At 46.9% G+C, this 18,527-nt stretch overlaps 1 protein-coding gene across 1 annotated transcript in view; it reads right to left on the minus strand.

Moving 5' to 3' along the window:
- The window catches only part of PRKDC (protein kinase, DNA-activated, catalytic subunit), a 2,818,033-nt gene that overhangs the window by 754,719 nt on the left and 2,044,787 nt on the right, over positions 1-18,527 (minus strand). The window contains exons 66-67 of the mRNA XM_086965729.1: positions 16,869-17,093; positions 6,331-6,439 (exon numbers count right to left, since the gene is read on the minus strand). Coding sequence (XP_086821855.1) covers positions 6,331-6,439; positions 16,869-17,093 — 334 coding nt within the window. The remainder of the gene's footprint in view (positions 1-6,330; positions 6,440-16,868; positions 17,094-18,527) is intronic.

The following is an 18,527-nucleotide window of genomic DNA, read 5'->3' on the forward strand; positions in this document are numbered from 1 at the left end:
TGGCACCGGATGAAGTCGCCGATTTCACCGCTGGTCTGGTTGCTCCAGACTGGCCCTTGCTCCATTGCTCCCTTCCAAAAGAGCAGCACCCCGGACCCTCCTGGTCCACTCCAGACGCCATCTTGACTCCACCGCGTGGGCTTGACTTTGCCAAGGTTTGTTGCCCCAATCCTGTGTCCAGCATTGCCGACAGCAGACACCTTCGTGGGACAGCTCGCACCTCCAGCCCGGTCGCCGACAACGCCTCCTGGTCCGAAGGACAGCAGAGTCCAGCGTCGCCCACTCACCTGGTCGAGGCGACTTCATCCGGTGCCATCCTGGTGCCCACCTAATCACTGGCTAGTGATTGAGAACTGAGTCCCCTCTGCTTTCAGGTCGTCTCCATCACCGATCCAGGCTTGGATCACATCGAACATCTTCACTGGTCGCCTGCCAGCAACTTCTTCTTTCAGGCTCCATAGACTACAACGAGGATTCCCGACGTCTTTTGAACCCTATGCAGCCGCAGCCCCTGGGCTAGGTAACCTGAGCATTTCGGTGCTCCAACGTAGGTTCACTATCTAAGTGTCCAGATCCTTTTTCGTTTTCAGTCTATCTAGTCGGATTCGTCCGATAACAGTAACTTTACAAATACTAGCCTCCATAGACTTTGTCCCGCATCCCGCGTGAGAGTGCACACTCTGCACCCGATCTCCCTAGGCCTCCTGCTCCTAACCTTAGGGTTCAGTAGTGTAGTCCTAGCAATCCTGAAGCCTCTGGATCTTGTTACTTACCTGCTAGTATTTCGCATTCCACTTTTAGTGTATATGGTTTTTCGTGCCCCTTGGGCATTTGTGTAAATTGTGTGACTTAAAGTATTTTCGTAAGAGTTTTGTTGTGTGCTTAGCTCCCTGACTCATAAAGAGATCAGGGTAGACTTGTTATAAATAAATATCCTTTTATTTTCATAACAACTTGTGTGGTGTCCTTTCACTTGGTGTTCAAGGGGTATATGTGATGGTATAACAGCTGGCTTAACACGCCCTCTAGAGTTTAGCCTAAAGACTGCTCTTGTCCATGCTACTAGGATAGCTGGTCTATAAGGTTGACTTACAACCAATCATCAAGAAGGGTCGTTTGGTATGATACACAGTGATCACTAGAATAGTGAGTACTGTATATCAGGCCAACTTCTCACACAGGCCACACAACTAATTGGCTCGTTTCCTTATAGCTAGTGTCTGGAAGGCGCTGGATCCCGTCACATCCTGGAGGTCTAAAAAGAGGTTCTCATCATCATAAACCCTGAGGTATCATCCTCCTTGGGGAAAAGAAGTTTATAATGAAGTGGCAGCATTTCCCACTCTAAATAGGCAATAGGTCGTGATTGGTGTGACTTCGGTGTAGGTCACATCGGATTTGCTTCTGAGTCCAAAAGGTCTATCAGCTTCTTCTTCGGAGTTAGTGGCATCGATGCCAGAGTTGGCACTCTGGATTCCATCGTCAGTGTGGGACATAGGAGTAGGAATCAGCCTCGGAGTTGGGGCTGACACTGGAAAGGGATTGAGGGGCACAGTCAGCATCTGGGATAAATCTGTTGGTGGTAGTCCAATAGAAGGGCCCCCTCAGATCCGGAGGATTTGAAAGCATTACAGAGGGATCTGGTAGGGTACTAAGGTCCACAGCACAGCTTCAATGAAGGCTTGGATCTGCTGCGGCATCACTGACGGACCTGGAAACCAGGGTTGTTTCAGGACTAAAGCTGGGAGAGGTTCTGAGGTTGGAGAGCAAGACAGTGGCTGAGAGGTACCATGGATGTGGCGCGACTCATTGAGGTGGAATGAGGGGGAGCCATGCTTCATCTTCTTATGCTTCTTCCTCTTCAAATACTTGATGACTTCAAAGGAGAAGAAGAGAGCTTGTGGGATTGGCTTGGGGAACAGGAACAGGTCCGCACTCTCAACTTCAAACGGGATCTGGCCTTACCTGCCCATCAGTAAATGTTCTGCAATGTAGAGTTTGGCTTCTGTGTCTCAAATGGCTTTTTGATTCTTCCGAGAGCATTTGACTCTCAACGCCGAGTCGTGTAAGAAGCCCAAGCGCCAGAGACAGACCTATTGAGGGTCAGTCACTGACATTTGTTCGTGGTAATTAATACAAAGTTTGAACCCTGTCGTTTTTGGGGGGAGAGGTGTGGGGAGTGCTGACCCTTGCACATAGGTAAAATTTTTTAAAATAAAGTCTGTCAGGCTTTGCAGATGTTGAAGGATGATTCTGATCTGCATTGGAAGGCATGTAAAGAACGTGACTGACATCAGCACACAACAGCAATGTAGGGGCCCGACGTCACATTCGGAGTGGGAAGGATCTGACAAAAAGACACATGATGCCACCTTCTGACATGTGAAGGAAATCATGAAGAAATTTCTCCACATCCAATCTGGCGCATGGGGGTATTCACACGGTGAGGAACTTGAGGTTAGAAGTATCAAACCGCAAAAATTGAACTGGAGTTTTTATGCTGGGATGTGAGCTATATGACCTTGGTGATGTCGCCGCATGTCACTACTGGCTCCGATACAGAGCCAGCGACCCCTACATGATTTGAGAGTCCTGAAGTTTCTGGAGCCAGCCTGGCATCTGGGTTTGCACAACAGGTGAGGAAACTGCTGGTAGATGCACCCAACAGAAATAATGATACATATTTCAGCAATCACCCTATCAGTGTTAGTCTTAAAAATACTAAAGAGAGTATGGACTGGCTAGATGTGTGCAGCTGAGTCAACTAATATGTTCTGTGGGGCTACCTCCAGTTCTCCATGGATTCGTGACAGCAAAATCTACATCAAGGAACCACTCTTGACATGAGTTTACTGTTAAAAGAGGCTCAATTATGCAACTGTAAATGCAACTTTTCAGATAGGGCAGTTGTAAGGAGCATACAGAAGCAAAACTCTTGAACACCTTCTTTCATCACGGTTGACTCACACCATATTAGCAGGTTAAATTCCAGATTTGACATGTGCTGGTCAAACAGAAGGCCAGACAGAGTACAAGTAGCAAGATGAGAGTGATGAGAGCACCTCACCACATGTTACCGACTATAGAAGGGGAGTACAACACTATTTCTATGATAAGTATAACTTCAAATGATCATAGTGCTTTTAACAACCTGTGAAGGTTGTGGTTCTAGGTACTTACAGTGGTCTCGCAATTGGAAGGATTCTAGTAGGAATCTTGCTTACCCTTCAGGGGCAGTCAAATAATGACTTCATAAAATGAGTCACTTCTAATATGAGAGATCCATGTTCTTCATTCCAGAAAAAGAGGACTACCCTACTTTCTCAGGAGTGATATTTACAAATTGTCCATGGATTCCACATTAATGGAATTGCCACTTTGAGAACGGAAAGGTGCACCGTTCTCTCTGGCAAAGACCTCACATGCAACACAAATGTAGTCCAATGAGTGACCAAATTTGACTCCATTCCTTACTGTAGGAAGGTACCTCCTGACTATGGTTGCCCCCCAACTTTTTTGCCCTGTGTTTTAGCTGGTTGTTGACATAGTCGACCTGGGGCCCTGCCAATCAGGACCCCAGGCCTACTGCTCTCTCTGTAAAATGGATTCCATGTACCTTAGGTGCATTTCCAATTGGTACTGGGCCACCTTATCAGACTCTGTAACTCAGGGCATAGGTGTACCCAGGGCCGCCAGGGGCTGCAGCATGTATTATGCCACCCCTGGCTGGCCTCCTAAATTTGACACAACTGGCTGCGTGACAGCTGGGGCGAAGTCGTGTACACACACTTTGCTTTAGATATAGTAGCACTATATCTAACCATACAATGGACACTCGAGTTCCTATCAGTCACTCCTATGGCAGGCCTTGACAATCCTGAAGGCAGAGTGCATGGGCTCGTGTGAACTAAGCTCTGGCCCGAGCCGAGCCCGGTTGCAGCTTGCGGAATCAAGACCCAATGGCTGTTCCATGATAACGCGTACCATATCGGTAACTTCGGTGTCGCGTTATCAAGACATGTCGAGTAAGGTGTCATACGAATCGGGATACTGCCCTCTCCCCAACTCTGGCGACGAGGTTAGCATTCCGCCCTTCTAGAGGGACACGACATGTACGTAACTGTGAACCCCGGTTAAAGTTAACTAAAGCCTCAGCTCCACAAAATGGATGCTGCCACCACAGACACGAGTCTGACCTCCTGCTGCTGGGAGTCCTTCCAGCGAGGAGAGCTTGGACAAAGGGTTTCCTGTCGAGGGCGGTGTTCGCACCGTCCCAGACAGGGTTTGTGTATTCTGGGTAGGTAGGGCTTTTGCGAGAAGGTGACTGCGGAGTGGCACCCCGGTGCTCACTACGCATCTGCCGGTTAGAACCAGTTCCAGGGGCGACAGCCCTGGCCTGGGGAAAGTCCGGCAGGGGAGAGGGGTGTAACTACCCCCCTTCCTGGTCCCACCCTTAGGGCAGGACCTAGTCATGTACCCACCCCTTTCTTTAGAATAAAGGCCGGAGCGGGGACCCTTCCAAATTAGATCATCTTTGATTCAAGAACTACTTTCTACGAAAGAACATTCAAGACTCTTCTCAAGATTTCTCCCTTGTGACTAAGGAGTAGTCACCCTGCATCAGCGGGCACCATCTAAGAACTCTGCGGTTTGCTGTAAGTCCTTCCTCAAGGAATCCGACGGCCCAGCTCGACGAGAACCGGCTTCCCTGGCACCTCTGACCTCTACCCACGTCATCAGCTTAGCTGTGCTCTGTGGGTGCGACGAGACCTCAAGGGACCGGCCATCATCAAAACCTGCACGCTTTCTTAACCAGCACGACCATCGAGGTAACTCTCTGGTGAGTGCTCTGGGGTCCGAGAAGCCCCGACCCTGAGCCGCTCCAGCATCGAAGTGCAGTCTCCCAGCATCTCCACGATCTGCGTGGGGCCCTTCTGCTCGCTGCTCAGCACGTTGTCTGGTCAATAGCCGCTGGCTTGTGCCCTTCTGTGACGACATCCGGAAATCAACACTGCTGGTCTGGTTGCTCCAGACCGGCCCTTGCTTCCATCTTTTCGAGAAGCACCCCGGACCCTCCTGGTCCACCCAAGACGCCATCTTAGGCCCACCACGTGGCCCTGAGATTTGCCAAGGCTTGTTGCCCCATCCCGGGCCCAGCGACGCCGACAGCATCATCCTTCGTGGGACAGCTCGCACCTCCACCGTGGTCGCCGACAACGCCTCCTGGTCCGTGAGACTGCCGAGCCTAGCGTCGCCCACTCACCTGGTCGAGGTGACGGCCAACCGGTGCCTTCCTGGTACCCTTTGACTACTGGCTAGTAGTACGAACTTGGTCCCCTCTGCTTTCAGGTATCATCAATCCCCGATCCAGGCTTGGATCTCTACGAACTATTCATCACTGGTCGCCGGCCAGCAACTCCTTTTCTTCCGGCTCCTGGCTCGTCAGCGAAGACCCCGACGCCTGTAAGACTTGTGCAGCCGCAGCCCTCGTGGCTAGGTAACTCGGAATTTCGGTGCCTGCATAGCCTCTTTACTCTAGGGTCCCGAGTCCCTCGCTTCCGACTTGCCTTATCGGGTCCACCCGAGACCTTAACCTTTCCGTGTCCTCGGACACTTGTTTTAATTGTGCACTTGAAGTATTTGCTAAAGAGATTTGGTTTGTGCTTAGTACCCTGTCCTCATAAAGAGTACAGGGCTGTTGTGATTCTTAATAAATATACTGTTTATTTTCATAACACTTGTGTGGTGTCCTTTCACTGGGTGTTCAAGGGGTACATGTGTGGTAAACAGCTGGCTTAACGCGCCCTCTCGAGTCTTTAGCCTTAGACTGCTCGTATCCACGCTACTAGGATAGCTGGTCTATAGGTTGACTTACAACCAAACACCATAAGGGTCGTTGGAACGATACATAGCGGTCGCTAGAATAGCGAACGTTGCATATCGGGCCAACTTCTCACACTTACCACTCAAACAAAAAACATTTGGGACAGCAAAAAGAAAAGGCACTTAAGTATACTTGAAAAAAGCTACTTGTGAAAATTAGCATTTGAGGTACCGCAGATGTGTCACATGCACCAAAAAAGTAAATGCTTTCAGTTGAGCTGACAGCACCAAATGAGCATGTATAGACATAATTTCCGCCACAGCCCGGAGCATCAATTCATGGGGCCACTCAGCAAATACTAACTGGTCTAAGAAACAAAGTCCACTCTGATGTCTGAAGAAGAAATGATGCAACTTTGAAACTACACATAAGAGATTACAATAAATAATGCAAATGCCAAAATGCGAGCAGATGAGGCACACTACATGAAAACAGTAATATCTTACTTGGCTTGCTGATAAAACTAATGAAATCCTTTATCTCTGTTAATGCTTGGACAGACTGCAGTTTGGTCAGTCGACTCTGGTGCAACAGGGTGTCGATGCTAGAGTAGATCTAGAAAAAATACAACATATAGCTATTATACAACAAATTAAGGAATACTATTAGATTTTTTTTGCATTGTGAGAGCTCAGAATTGTGAGTTACCCAGGTCGGACACACTGAAGGATACTCTCTCCTGCCAACCCAGGAAACAAGTTGGCCTGCATGACAGAAGTCGCTAACTTGATGAAAGTCGACTGTCTCAAGCTCAACACTGACAAGACAGAAAAAGTGAACTTCAAAAAATACACCTCACCATGGTCCTCCAACTGGTGGCTGGCCGAACTCCGACCCACACCCAGCACCCACTATAGCAACCTCAGAATAATCATCAACAGCATACTGGCCATGATCGTACAAGTCAATGCCGTCACTGCATCCTGCTTCCATACCCTGAAGACGCTGAAGAAGATATTCAAATGCCCCCCCAAGCAACATCAGAAAAACTGTCACTCATACCCTAGTCACCAGCAAGTTGCACTATGGGAAAACTCTCTACGCCAGAATCACCAAGCAACTCACTAGAAGAATACAAATGATTCAGAACTCGGCTGCCAGAATCATCCTTAAACTCCCACACAACTTACATTACACCAAACCTCAGGAATCTCCTCTGGCTCCCAATACATAAGAGTGCTAATTTCAAACTCCTCACGCACACATTCAAGGTACTACACAACTTTAGCGCCACCTCCCACCTTAACAGTTGCATCTCCTTCCCCCAACCACCAAGACACTGCTGCTCCACAGGACTCCTACTCGCACACATCCCACGCATAACAAAGAACCAGAACAAGAGGTCGTGAGTTCTCTTACATTGCTCCTAAAGCTTGGAACGGCCTCCCACTCCACATCAGACCCTCCTCCTCTCTCGAATTCCGAAAGAAGCTGAAGACCTGTTTTTTTTTTAATTAGACAGACTACCATAGGCAGTGTTAGGCACACACACCTGCTTAGCACCAAGATAATGTTGCAGGTGATAGTTTCATTTATAAATAAACATAACAACATAACTTTCATCGTTCTTTGGTTGGAAACCAATATTTCTTGCAGATTCATCATTGCTTGAAATAAGGCTTCAGGTGCAGGCTAGGCATGCAAAGTTCTAGCAAGTACATGAGGTGCGGAATGGGTCAGAGTGCCTTCTTCTGGATATGAAGGAGAACTATGTGTCCCCGACTTCATTTCTGAACTTTTCTCCCAAAGAGATTAAGGAATAGTAAATTGAATAACAAAGGAAAGCCTAATAATAATTGACTGCTCTGAATAGAAACAGCTGAGAGGAGAGATATGAAGGCATAATTTGTTTTCTCAGTTTCATATAGTGTTCAGTCACTGTCAGGCATTGGAATTATTTTCACAGTAACCAGGAAGTATATTAGCATGAACAAACAACAGGTTAGAATCATTCATCGACTCGTTGTAGTCTATGGAGCCTGAAAGAAGATGTTGCTGGCAGGCAACCAGTGAAGATGTTCGGTGTGAACCAAGGCTGGATCGGTGATGAAGACGACCTGAAAGCAGAGGGGACTCAGTTCTCAATCACTAGCCAGTGATTGTGTGGGCACCAGGATGGCACCGGATGAAGTCACCGCGATCAGGTGAGTGGGTGACGCTGGACTCTGCAGTCACACGGGCCAGGAGGCTTTGTCGGCGACCAGGCTGGAGGTGCGAGCTGTCCCACGATGGTGTCTGCTGTCGGCGATGCTGGATCCAGGATTGGAGCAACAAGCCTTGGCAAAGGCAAGCCCACACGGTGGAGTCAAAATGGCGTCTGGAGTGGACCAGGAGGGTCCAGGGCACTTCTTGTTGGACAATGAGCAAGGGCCAGTCTAGAGGACCTAGACCAGCGGTGAAAATGTCGTGGTACGTCGTCAGGAGGGCCACTAGCCAACGGGCAAGTGACCGGACAACGTGGCAAGCAGCAAAGAAGCAGAAGGGCCCCACGCAGATCTCGTGGATGCTGGGGGGCTGGACTTCGGTGCTGGAGCTGCTCTGGGTTGGGGCTTCTCAACCCCAGTGCACTCACTCGAGGATCCCCCGGCGGTCGTGCTGGTTAAGCGTCGTGCAGGTCTTGAAGATAGCCGGTCCCTCAGGTCTCGTCGCACCCACGAATCTCAGCTGGGCTGAGGATGCAGGTAGAGGTCAGAGATGTCAGGGAATCCGGGTCTCGTCGAGCTGGTCAGTCTTGATCCGGAGGATGGACGTGCAGCAAACCGCAACCGCTTAGGTGGTGCCTGCTGGTGCAGGGTGGCTACTGCTTAGCCACAAGGGAGAGTCTTCAGAGAATGTCAAGGGTTCCTTTCGTGGAAAGTAGTTCAAGATTCAAGATTATCTAATTGGGGAAGGGGGCCCGCTCCTACCTTTATCCTAAGAAAAAGGGGCTGGCACGCGACTAGGTCCTGCCCATTGGTGGGACCAAGAGGGGGGTGGTTACACCCCTCTCCTTTGTTCGGTCTCTTCCCAGCTCAGGGACTGGGGAGCCCCTGGAACTGGTTTGAGCCGGCATATGCACAGTGAGCACCGGGGTGCCACTGGCAGTCACCTTCCTCTCAGCCCTGCCTACCTGGGATACACAAAATCCTGTCTGGGATGGTGCTGGCACCGCCCCTGACAGGAAACCCTTTGTCCGAGCCCTCCTCGCTGGAAGGACTCCCAGCAGCAGGAGGTCAGACTTGTGTCTCTGGTGGCAGCATACATTTTGTGATGCTGAGGCTCGAGTTAACTTTAACTGGGGTTCACAGTTACATACATGTCCTGTCCCTCTAGAAGGGTGGAATGCTAACCCCGTCGCCAGAATTGGCGAGGGGTTAGTATTCCAATTCGTATGACACCTTACTCGACATGTTTTGATAAAGCGATACCAAAGATAGCAAATAACCGCGAGGATTATAATGCACTTAAGAGTATATGGTACGCGTTATCATGGAACAGCTATTAGGACTTGGTTCCGCAAGCTGCAAATGGGCTCAGCTCATGCCAGAGCACCATCTCACATAATTCCAAGCACTCTGCCTTCAGGATTGATAAGGCCTGCCATAGGAGTGACTGATAGGAATATATGTGTCCATTTTAGGGTTAGATATAGGAATACTATATCTAAAGCAAAGGGTGATTACACCACCTTGCCCCAGCTGTCGTGCAGCCAGTTGTGTCAGATTTGGGTGGCCAGCCAGGGGTGGCATAATACATGCTGCAGCCCCTGGTAGGCCCTGGGTCCACCTATGCCCTGGATACCTAAGGTATGCTGTACAGGGACTGATAAGGTGGCCCAATACCAATTGGTTATGTACGTAAGGTACATGGAATCCATTTTACAGAGAGAGCAGTGGGCCTGGGGCCCTGAATAGCAGGGTCCCAGGTCAACTAAGTCGAAAAACCAGCAAAACACCAGGCAAAAAGTTGGGGCAACCATAGTCAGATATCCACCTTCCTACAATCATGACTCTGCTTTTTCTTTGTAGTGAAAATATGTATATGGCCAAACTGTAAAACTAGGAATTCTTGCCTGAAGCCTAATATTCAGTATAAAGAGAAGAGGCTGGTTCTGTAAAAACGAGCAGTCTCCTGAGAACCTACACGCTGTTGTACTTCTAGGATACCCGTTACTGGTTGCAGCCAATAAACTCCATCCTTGACATCACCTAGAAGACTCTGTGTTTCTGTGGTCCAAAACAGGAAGGACTCGAGGTCTTTGGGTGTTCTCCCTGGCACCGCCGGGTCCATAAAAACCCGGTATCTCAGCATGCCAAGGTAAAGAGAGGTATCAAGACCACTGGCCTCCCCCAGCTCCTCTACCCAGTCAGGGTCAAACCCACATTGTGCTGTGAGAGGGTCCTCAGACCCCTCCCAGTCCTCCCCTTTCTTAGAAGGCTGATGAACAGGTCGAAAATAAGGAGGCTGGACAAAGGGATAGAAATCCCCCATCGGCGTCGGAATCGGTGTCAAGCGAAGCCGTTCCGGCACCATATCCATATCGGGGCTGAAACCTGGGGCGTCGTCGTCCGGTGGGCCGGGCAATGGTGGAGGTGGTGCCGGTGGTTTTCGACGTCGGTTGAGATGGCACAACGTCAAACGGTGTCGACCAAGATCCACGCCTGGATCCAAGGGGGCTCTGCGGCACCAGGGCTGGAGCAGAAAGCGATGCTGGAGGCGCCGACAGTAAAGGGCGAGGACCCCCAGTCGGGCCCGCGGGGCACGAAGGTGCACCGCGGGGCCAGACGGCCCAAAGAGGCGAGCCAAGGTTTGTAAGGTTTCGTGGCACTACATTTTTTTGCACATCTATGTGGTTGAGAGTATCACCATTAACTATAGAGACAGCGTTGACAGTTTTTTAACCGACCCATTTAGCACATCACATGATAGTTGTTTTTCTGTTAACAGGTTGGCACCTGACGAAGGGACTACTCGTCCCGAAATGCATTGGGCGATGTTTCCTTCAAGCTTTTGAAGCACAAAATGATTGTATAAAATTATTGAAAGTTGAATTTTCGTTGTTTATGTACAATGGGTTGTTTTGAGTTATATGTTGTATTGAATATCAAGTAAAGATTCTTCAATGAATGGATAAAATATTCAGAGTATATGTTGCAATTGATGTATATCTTTTTATAGCTGTACACACTTTAGTCCAAGTTGCCCTAGGAACTTGGCCACTACATACGTATTTGACATATGCTAAGCAGGAACACAAAAGGTGTAGCACGCTAATCATTCCAGTTTGAATAATCATTATTATTAGAAAGACCGAAGAGTGCACAATCTACCGCTACTCACATCTATGTGAGTGACACACACACAAATGGGACAATCAGCCTTTATTCAACAATTTCAAATCAGTGTTTAAAAAGCTGTGAAGAAATTCTAATTATGTTCTTTTTCAGTTTAAACAGGCGCAAAAAAAATCACAGAACCAATCTATAGCTACATACATCTATTAGTATTTGTCAAACCTTTAAATGGTGTAAAAAATAACAGCTGTATTTATACAGTGAAGATGATAACAACATCAAATGAAGACGGGCACATGGCATAGCACAGTCACCCAGTAAGAATCTGACAATGTTTCTAGAATGGTGCTAAAAGGGACCCACAGACTGTCTACAAGATGATTTTGGTCAAGAGGGGACTCCACACAGGTATCTAACTGCTTGAGTTCATATGAAGGCTTCCATGATTTCTGTTGTTTACAGAAGCATATGCATGAGTGTGTGCCTCCAAAACATACATTATGTGCATGCTATTGCTAATCAAGGACCACATGCGTCCAGTCCAAAGCATACCCTCTTAAGGGTAATTTTGTGCATCAAAGTGACTCTTCAGCCTTGCCACACCCACTGCCGCCTTCTTCTTCTCCTCACCTCCAAGGCCCCATTACAGGTGCTTGACCTGTACAAACTCTGCTCCTGTTAGTGATTCATCTCCAAAATAACAGTTCCAGGAGGAGGTGCAAGTTGCTTCCCCAGATCAATATGAACAGTAATGAACCTTCAAAGTCTGGGACTCCAGGCAAAGCCCACCACAGTACATGCAGACATAGATAGGTTCATCCCCAGAAACTAACCACTGCTTTGGGCAGAGTTTTCTTTCACATTTGTCTTTCAGGACAAATGACCTGCTTTGCTAAATCCCCTGACCTCAGGAACAAACTGCAGCTTCAGACACAAAACCCCTCCCACATAAGATGAAATGAGGCCTCCTCACAGTAGCACCACTGCTTCAGCAGAGGCAAACCTATGATCCCCAGAAGAATAGAGGTCGGACTATGAATAGTATTGTGTCTGGATAAAGTGAACAACATCATCAGGGACTGCTTTGGTGGGGCAAGATAAATAAAAATACATGCAAGGCATCTTTGGTCATTTGTCAGCTTTTTTTCTCAGTAGGATATTGAATTCAGGAAATTGTAATTTTGCTTTTAACTTAACAAGCATAGCCTCAAAGAACCCAGTATGTTCAAATTCATCAGCTAAAAAAACAGGAGTGGACAAAGTTTTCCACAGGATTTTATGGGGCTTACCTGGCTGCTAGGTGCCAGAAGGCTACTTTTCTGTATGCTTTCATTACCACACTGAAATAGTTTGTGACTGGAGCCTGCGGGAGCTCCCCTTGTGGGGCCTGTGAAGAGTCAGCTGAGTCCTGCCTGTGGTGCTGTGGGCGGCGGTGCATTCACAGACTCAAAACACCCTTTCGATGTTCTCTTCTGTACTCAGATGATTTCAGATGATTTTGAAGATCGCGTCAATATCCATGGGGACAGTGACCAAATGGGTGACAGTTCTTTGACAGGAACCTGTTTCTACTAATGTTTCTGAGCCAGTGGAGGCATGGAGTTGGGGTGGTGGGGTAGGAGCTGCCAAAGCTGCCAAACTCACATGATAGTTGGTTAAACAATAATGGGGTAACCCTGTGTCCCTCAGAACCGGGGTATGGATAAGTTAAACGAGAAATGGTTCTGTCTGGTAGAAGATACGTTACTTAATGGTGCTCATAATGCACTCGTTAAAAACGGGTAGCAACCTTTTAAAGCGCCTGTAAAGTAAAACAATTTTCTTTGAAGAAATGGAAACAGAAATGTAGATGCTTTGTACTGTTTCTTTTTATTAGAATTACATTGTTCATAGATAATCACAGTAAACAGTGGCAGTCAACATGAGATCAATATTTACATGGATATGGGGTGATCTTGTGACATAGGTGCTCAGTGCTCCACAAGTGTACAGTATATACAAGGTGGTTGGGGTTTTATGTACAGGTAAGAGATAGGCTAGATGATGCTTTAACACATCCTTTCGTTGTGTAGTCTTGGTTAGTCTGGGCCTTGACTGATCGTCGACGTTTTAACCCAAAATGTGCCCCAGTCGGTTAGGTCTGGGAGTCTCTAGTTGGCACTGGTATTCACCTTTGTCCAAATAGGGACCCTTACTTCTAAGACAGGATAAGGGGATTACACTCCTTAATAAACCCTGCTCACCCCCTTGGTAGCTTTGCATGAGCAGACAGGCTCATCTCAGAGGCAGTGTGTTCAGCATTTGTGAATATACACAGTAATACAGTGATAACACTACAGATGAACACAACACAGGTTTTATAAAAATAAGTATTCTTTATATAAACTCAAACACAAGACCACAAACAACAAAAATCCACAATACTACACTACGGTTACGTAAAAGATGATTAAAGTCTCTTAGTTCAAGTTGTTTGTAAATGCGACAAAGTTCTCAACAAAGTACCTGGATGCGTAACGCAAAGTGAACAAAAGGCTCGCATAAGGGGAGATGCGTAGGTTCCGTGACCCAGGGGAATGGTTGCGTTCTTCCTCAATGCTTGCGCAGAGTAGGGGACTCGTCGTGAGCCTTACCGGTGCGGAGGTGATGCCTAGATTCTCGGCCTGCAGGCCCGTTGCGGTGCGCAAGATGGCACCTTGATGCGATGCGACAATCCGGTTGCGATGTGAGAAGATTGCGCCCTTGATGCGGCGATGCGATGATGCCCTGGCATCCTTGCGACGACTCAGTACTTTGGAGCCGCAACAGGCCCTGCGACACGCTTCCCCGGTGATGCGATGGCGACTCTCTCGATGGCGTCACGCTTCTCCGGTGATGCGACAGCAGGCAGCTTCAATGAACACACGCTTCCAGGGAGATGCGCCGAAGGCTCGCTTCTCCGGCATTGCGATGATTTCAGCTGCGGCGGCAACACACATCTTCTCAATGCGTTGTGCTTCCAGCTCCCAGCGGCACGCAAGTGTCTGGAGTCAGAATTCCCAGCAAGGAAATTCAGGAGAGAGCTGGAGGTGAAATCTTTTGTCCCTGAGACTTCAGCAGGAGGCAAGCACCGTTCAAGCCCTTGGAGAATATTCTGTAGATGAAAGTCTTTACAAAGTTCCTTCTCCTTTCCCTTGGCAATGAAGCAACCACTGCAGGCCAACCCAGCAAACAGCACACTGGCAGAGGGGCAGTCCAAACTTCTGCAGCTTCCTTGGTTCTTCTCCTTGGCAGAAAGGTTTCTTGTTCCAGAAGTGATCTAATTTCTTGGGATCAGGGTCCCAATATTTATACCCCAAAATCCTTTGTTCTCTGAAGGCAGAGAGGCCTCTGCCTAGTTCAAACCAGTTCCTGAGGACTTTGTTGACATGACTCTCTTCTTCCTTTCACTGTGCAGGGCAGAGACATCAGCCACCCCACATTAGGTGGAGCCAGCACAGGGGAGGGACGATACAGTTCTGGAGCACTCTGTTGACATGATTCCTCCTCTCCTTTGACAGTGCAGGGCAGAGACATCAGACAAGTCACAGGGGGTGGAATCAGCACAGTAGAGGGAAGGTCCAGCCCTATTCAGGTCGAGGTGCAACTCCTCCCTCCCATCTAGATGCAGATCTTCCTATTCACCACTGGGCTGCCACAGCCTGTCTCCTGGAATCCCCTAGCCCTGTCACTCACAAACCCAGACAGGAATACACAACCTAGCAGAGGCAGGCTCAAACGGTTAGGCTATCAAATACCTGCTTTCTAAAAGTGGTATTTGCAAACACAGAATATTAAAATAAACTTCACTAAAAGATGTATTTTATTATTCTGAGTTCAGGCATACTAAATTCGAACTCTTACCATGTTCCCTGAGCCAGTTAGGATTATAATAATGTCATATTCCAACTGCCCATTCTGGCCTATGGAGAAAAGGTAGCCTTCAATAGTGAAAAACGAAAATGGCTGCAATTCACTATTAGAACACGCTACACACCTCAGAGCATGTCCTACCTTATACTTACAATGCACCCTGCCCTTGGGCCTACCATAGGGTGTCTAATATGAAGCAAAGAGAAGTTTAGGGACTGGATACAGGCCTTGCAATGGCAGGCCTGAGAAACACTTTACAAGCTGCTTCTGTGGGTGGCACAACCAGTGCTGCAAGCCCACCAGCAGTATTTGATTTACAAGCCTTGGGAACACAAGGTGCACTGAACTAAGGGCTGACAGATAAATCAAATAACCCAATCTTGGAATTCAATTAGTATATCAATTTAGCATAGGGAGCACTTGCACTGTGGCGCTGATTAGCAATGGCATAGTGCCCAAAACATAAAACCAGCAAATACATATCAAAAACAGAGGAGGCAATGCGTCAAAATGGAAAGGAGACTCACGCCAAGGATGTCGGGTCTAACAAGCACCATTAAGTAACGTATCTTCTACCCGACAGAACCATTTCTTGTTTAACTTATCCAAACTCACAGGATAGTTCTCACCATTGAAGACTGGTCAAGAAGTTATCAAAGCAGTACAGAACAAATCAGCATATATAGTAAAATGGTGCTGACCTGAACAGGCTCAGCTGACAGGAGTCAGTAACTCCTGCTTCATCATCTTCTTTAATGGCGGGAATTTTTCCAACAATGAGGAAAAGCCAAGCATCAGAAAATTCTGTCTATACTCTGAATCGAGCTTGGAGTTGAAGAAAGAATTGGGTTTTACTCCAGATGGTGTAATTTGTGTTTCTTGTGTGAAGATCTTTAGGAGATTGTTCCAAAAATAAAGTGCCCACCCACCCGCTTGTGGCCTTCAAGTGCACCAATCAACAGGAGTAGCAATCCAAAGTCATGGTCCTAGCCCAGACGTCACGCACAGATGTCATGTGGATCCAACAAAGATCTTTTCTTTGAGCATCTTCTGGGTAGACATGAAATAAATTGAGGAATTTTATCAGTGAAGGAATGAAAGAGCTCCGGACTCATGTTGATGATTTGTGGAAAAACAGGAATTGATGACAGCGTGCCAGTAGGTGCCTATTATATTGTGATGTAGTCACATCTTACAAATAGATCTTATGCTGCATGGGTCCACCTGGCAATGATGAAGAGCTACTGCTGGGGACAGATGAATCCATCCATCCATCAGAATTAGAAGACACAGATTTACAGATATGGGAGGGAGAAGGTGGGTGCTGCTGGTAGCCATTTATTGATGGTCTGCAACTCACAGGGAGTAGCAAAGTAAGTGGCAGGTTGGTCTTTCCTTTCCTTACCCCTAAGTCTGAGCAGCATCACCTTCCATGAGTGGGTAGTATAATTCCAAAAGACCGGCCAGCATCTCATGCTTAGCATCAGCAGATCACCAGCTGAGCCTGGCCAGCATGCCACCCTAAAGGCATAAGAGGCACCCACTAACAATTTAAATAGTCCTAAGAAGTATGTTATCAAATTATCCAAGGCAGGTGCTCCCCACTACTGTACGAATTAGTGGGAGTCTAGAATATTGATTTTTTTCTCTTATTTCAAATTTTTGCTTTTACAATGAACATGTATATACCATATTACCATTTGGAGTTAAGCACTGAAATTAATTAGCATTTGGATATGTTTTGTGATTGATAAAAAATGAATAATATTTCAACTGTGCAAGCTTTATTATCACACCCATTATTAAAGTAGCTTTGATACCTGCATGAACACTTGAATACCATTGTTGATATAGTATTTTGCTCTGTCATAATCATCCTGTAAGATGTACAGAAGGCTGAGTTCTTGGCTGTAGTGAGTTTCCAAAAGCGCCTTTCGCTGTTCAACTTTCATGGAATTGTCAACAAACGTGAGCAAAGCCTGGTCACCATCTCCCTCAAGCAGCAACTTCGCTTTACTGCGCATCATATATGGTAGGTAGGTTTCCTAAAAGAGAAACACATTGCTAACAGGTCAAAAGATCCTCTATGTATGATATTTTACCAAGGTATGGTTAATTCTATGAATGGCGCACAGCGATAAAATGTAGTATAATGTATTTAAGTAGCACTTATGTTAGGGCATTTCAAAGCACCGCCAGCTAAGGCTTTCAAAACCAATGCTCCAGGGATTCTGCTCAAGCACAGAACTATGCGCAGGAAACCAGGACCTCAGTGTATTGTGGTGTACCAAAAAGCCACCTCAGTGCCTAGAACCCCAATCCGACTAGCAATAGTGTCTCATTTGTTCTCAGTACTGCAGCAAAGCTACCAACAATTAGATAACCTAGAACATGCGACTTAGTAAACTCTCAGGAATAGTGGGAAACAAAAACACTCTTTCGCTCCAACACTCAAACTAGTCCACAATGTGAATAATTAGAGACACAGTATAGTTTAAACTGTTTATTTTAACTAACATGCTCTAAGATGCCGTACACTAGCCAACACTAGCAGAAAAATGCATAAGAATAATACAATCAGCATTGTTACAATTCCATAAAACACAAAAGGGGAAATCATATTATGAGGACAGTGGAAACAGGACTATAGTGCCTTTACCACCCTCCCCGTGTTGGGAGCTAGTTTATTATAATTATAAAAGACCTCTCGGCTTTGTCAGGGGGACCCCATACCTCCAAGATCAGATGCAAAGAATCACATCCCAGGAGACTCACAGCTCTTCTTAGTTGGAAAGGTTTTCTCCAAGTGCCTTCTCATGCATGTAATGCCATAATAAAAAGCACCGAGCTTCAGTTGGGCAGCTGTGCCTCACATTATGTCTATGTGCATGAGACTCACCAACGTGATTCAACAGCATACATTGTTACTCTACCTTGAACACGCTGTGCAGACAGAGCACAGTGTACGGCTAGATATGTGAAAAGCAGACAGTTCTTATGTGAAGAAGCGCAAGCAGTGTATTTACTAGAACATAGCCATGTAATGTTGTGTGCAAAAGCGTGAGAATGGTGTCTAAGCATATATTTCACTTATGCTAACTTAACAATCTCTGCAGTTAATTATTTATTTATTTATAAATTTATAAAGCGCCTGGTGACCCGGAGGCATCCCCGCGCTATGGAATTGCGATATCCATATCCTCACTACACTAATACAGGAGAAACTTTAAACCTGAAAAGAGAAATCGCTGCAAAAGGCTGAAGGCGGACTTGCTCTTTCTGTATTTCCAATCAAGCTTCGTTTGACTAATGTTCCTCAGATAATCAGGGACAGAAATCCAGAAAGAAAAGAAACTCTGAGATAATGAGCATCAAGTAGCACATTCATATCACCGTACACGAATAAATAGCAAAGTGAGACAAACTGACACTCTGCAATACCCTAAAACAAACTAACATACAAAGCTGTGAAGTGCCAA

The sequence above is a fragment of the Lissotriton vulgaris genome, chromosome 4_1 (assembly GCF_964263255.1).
Source record: "Lissotriton vulgaris chromosome 4_1, aLisVul1.2, whole genome shotgun sequence".
Classification (NCBI taxonomy): domain Eukaryota; kingdom Metazoa; phylum Chordata; class Amphibia; order Caudata; family Salamandridae; genus Lissotriton; species Lissotriton vulgaris.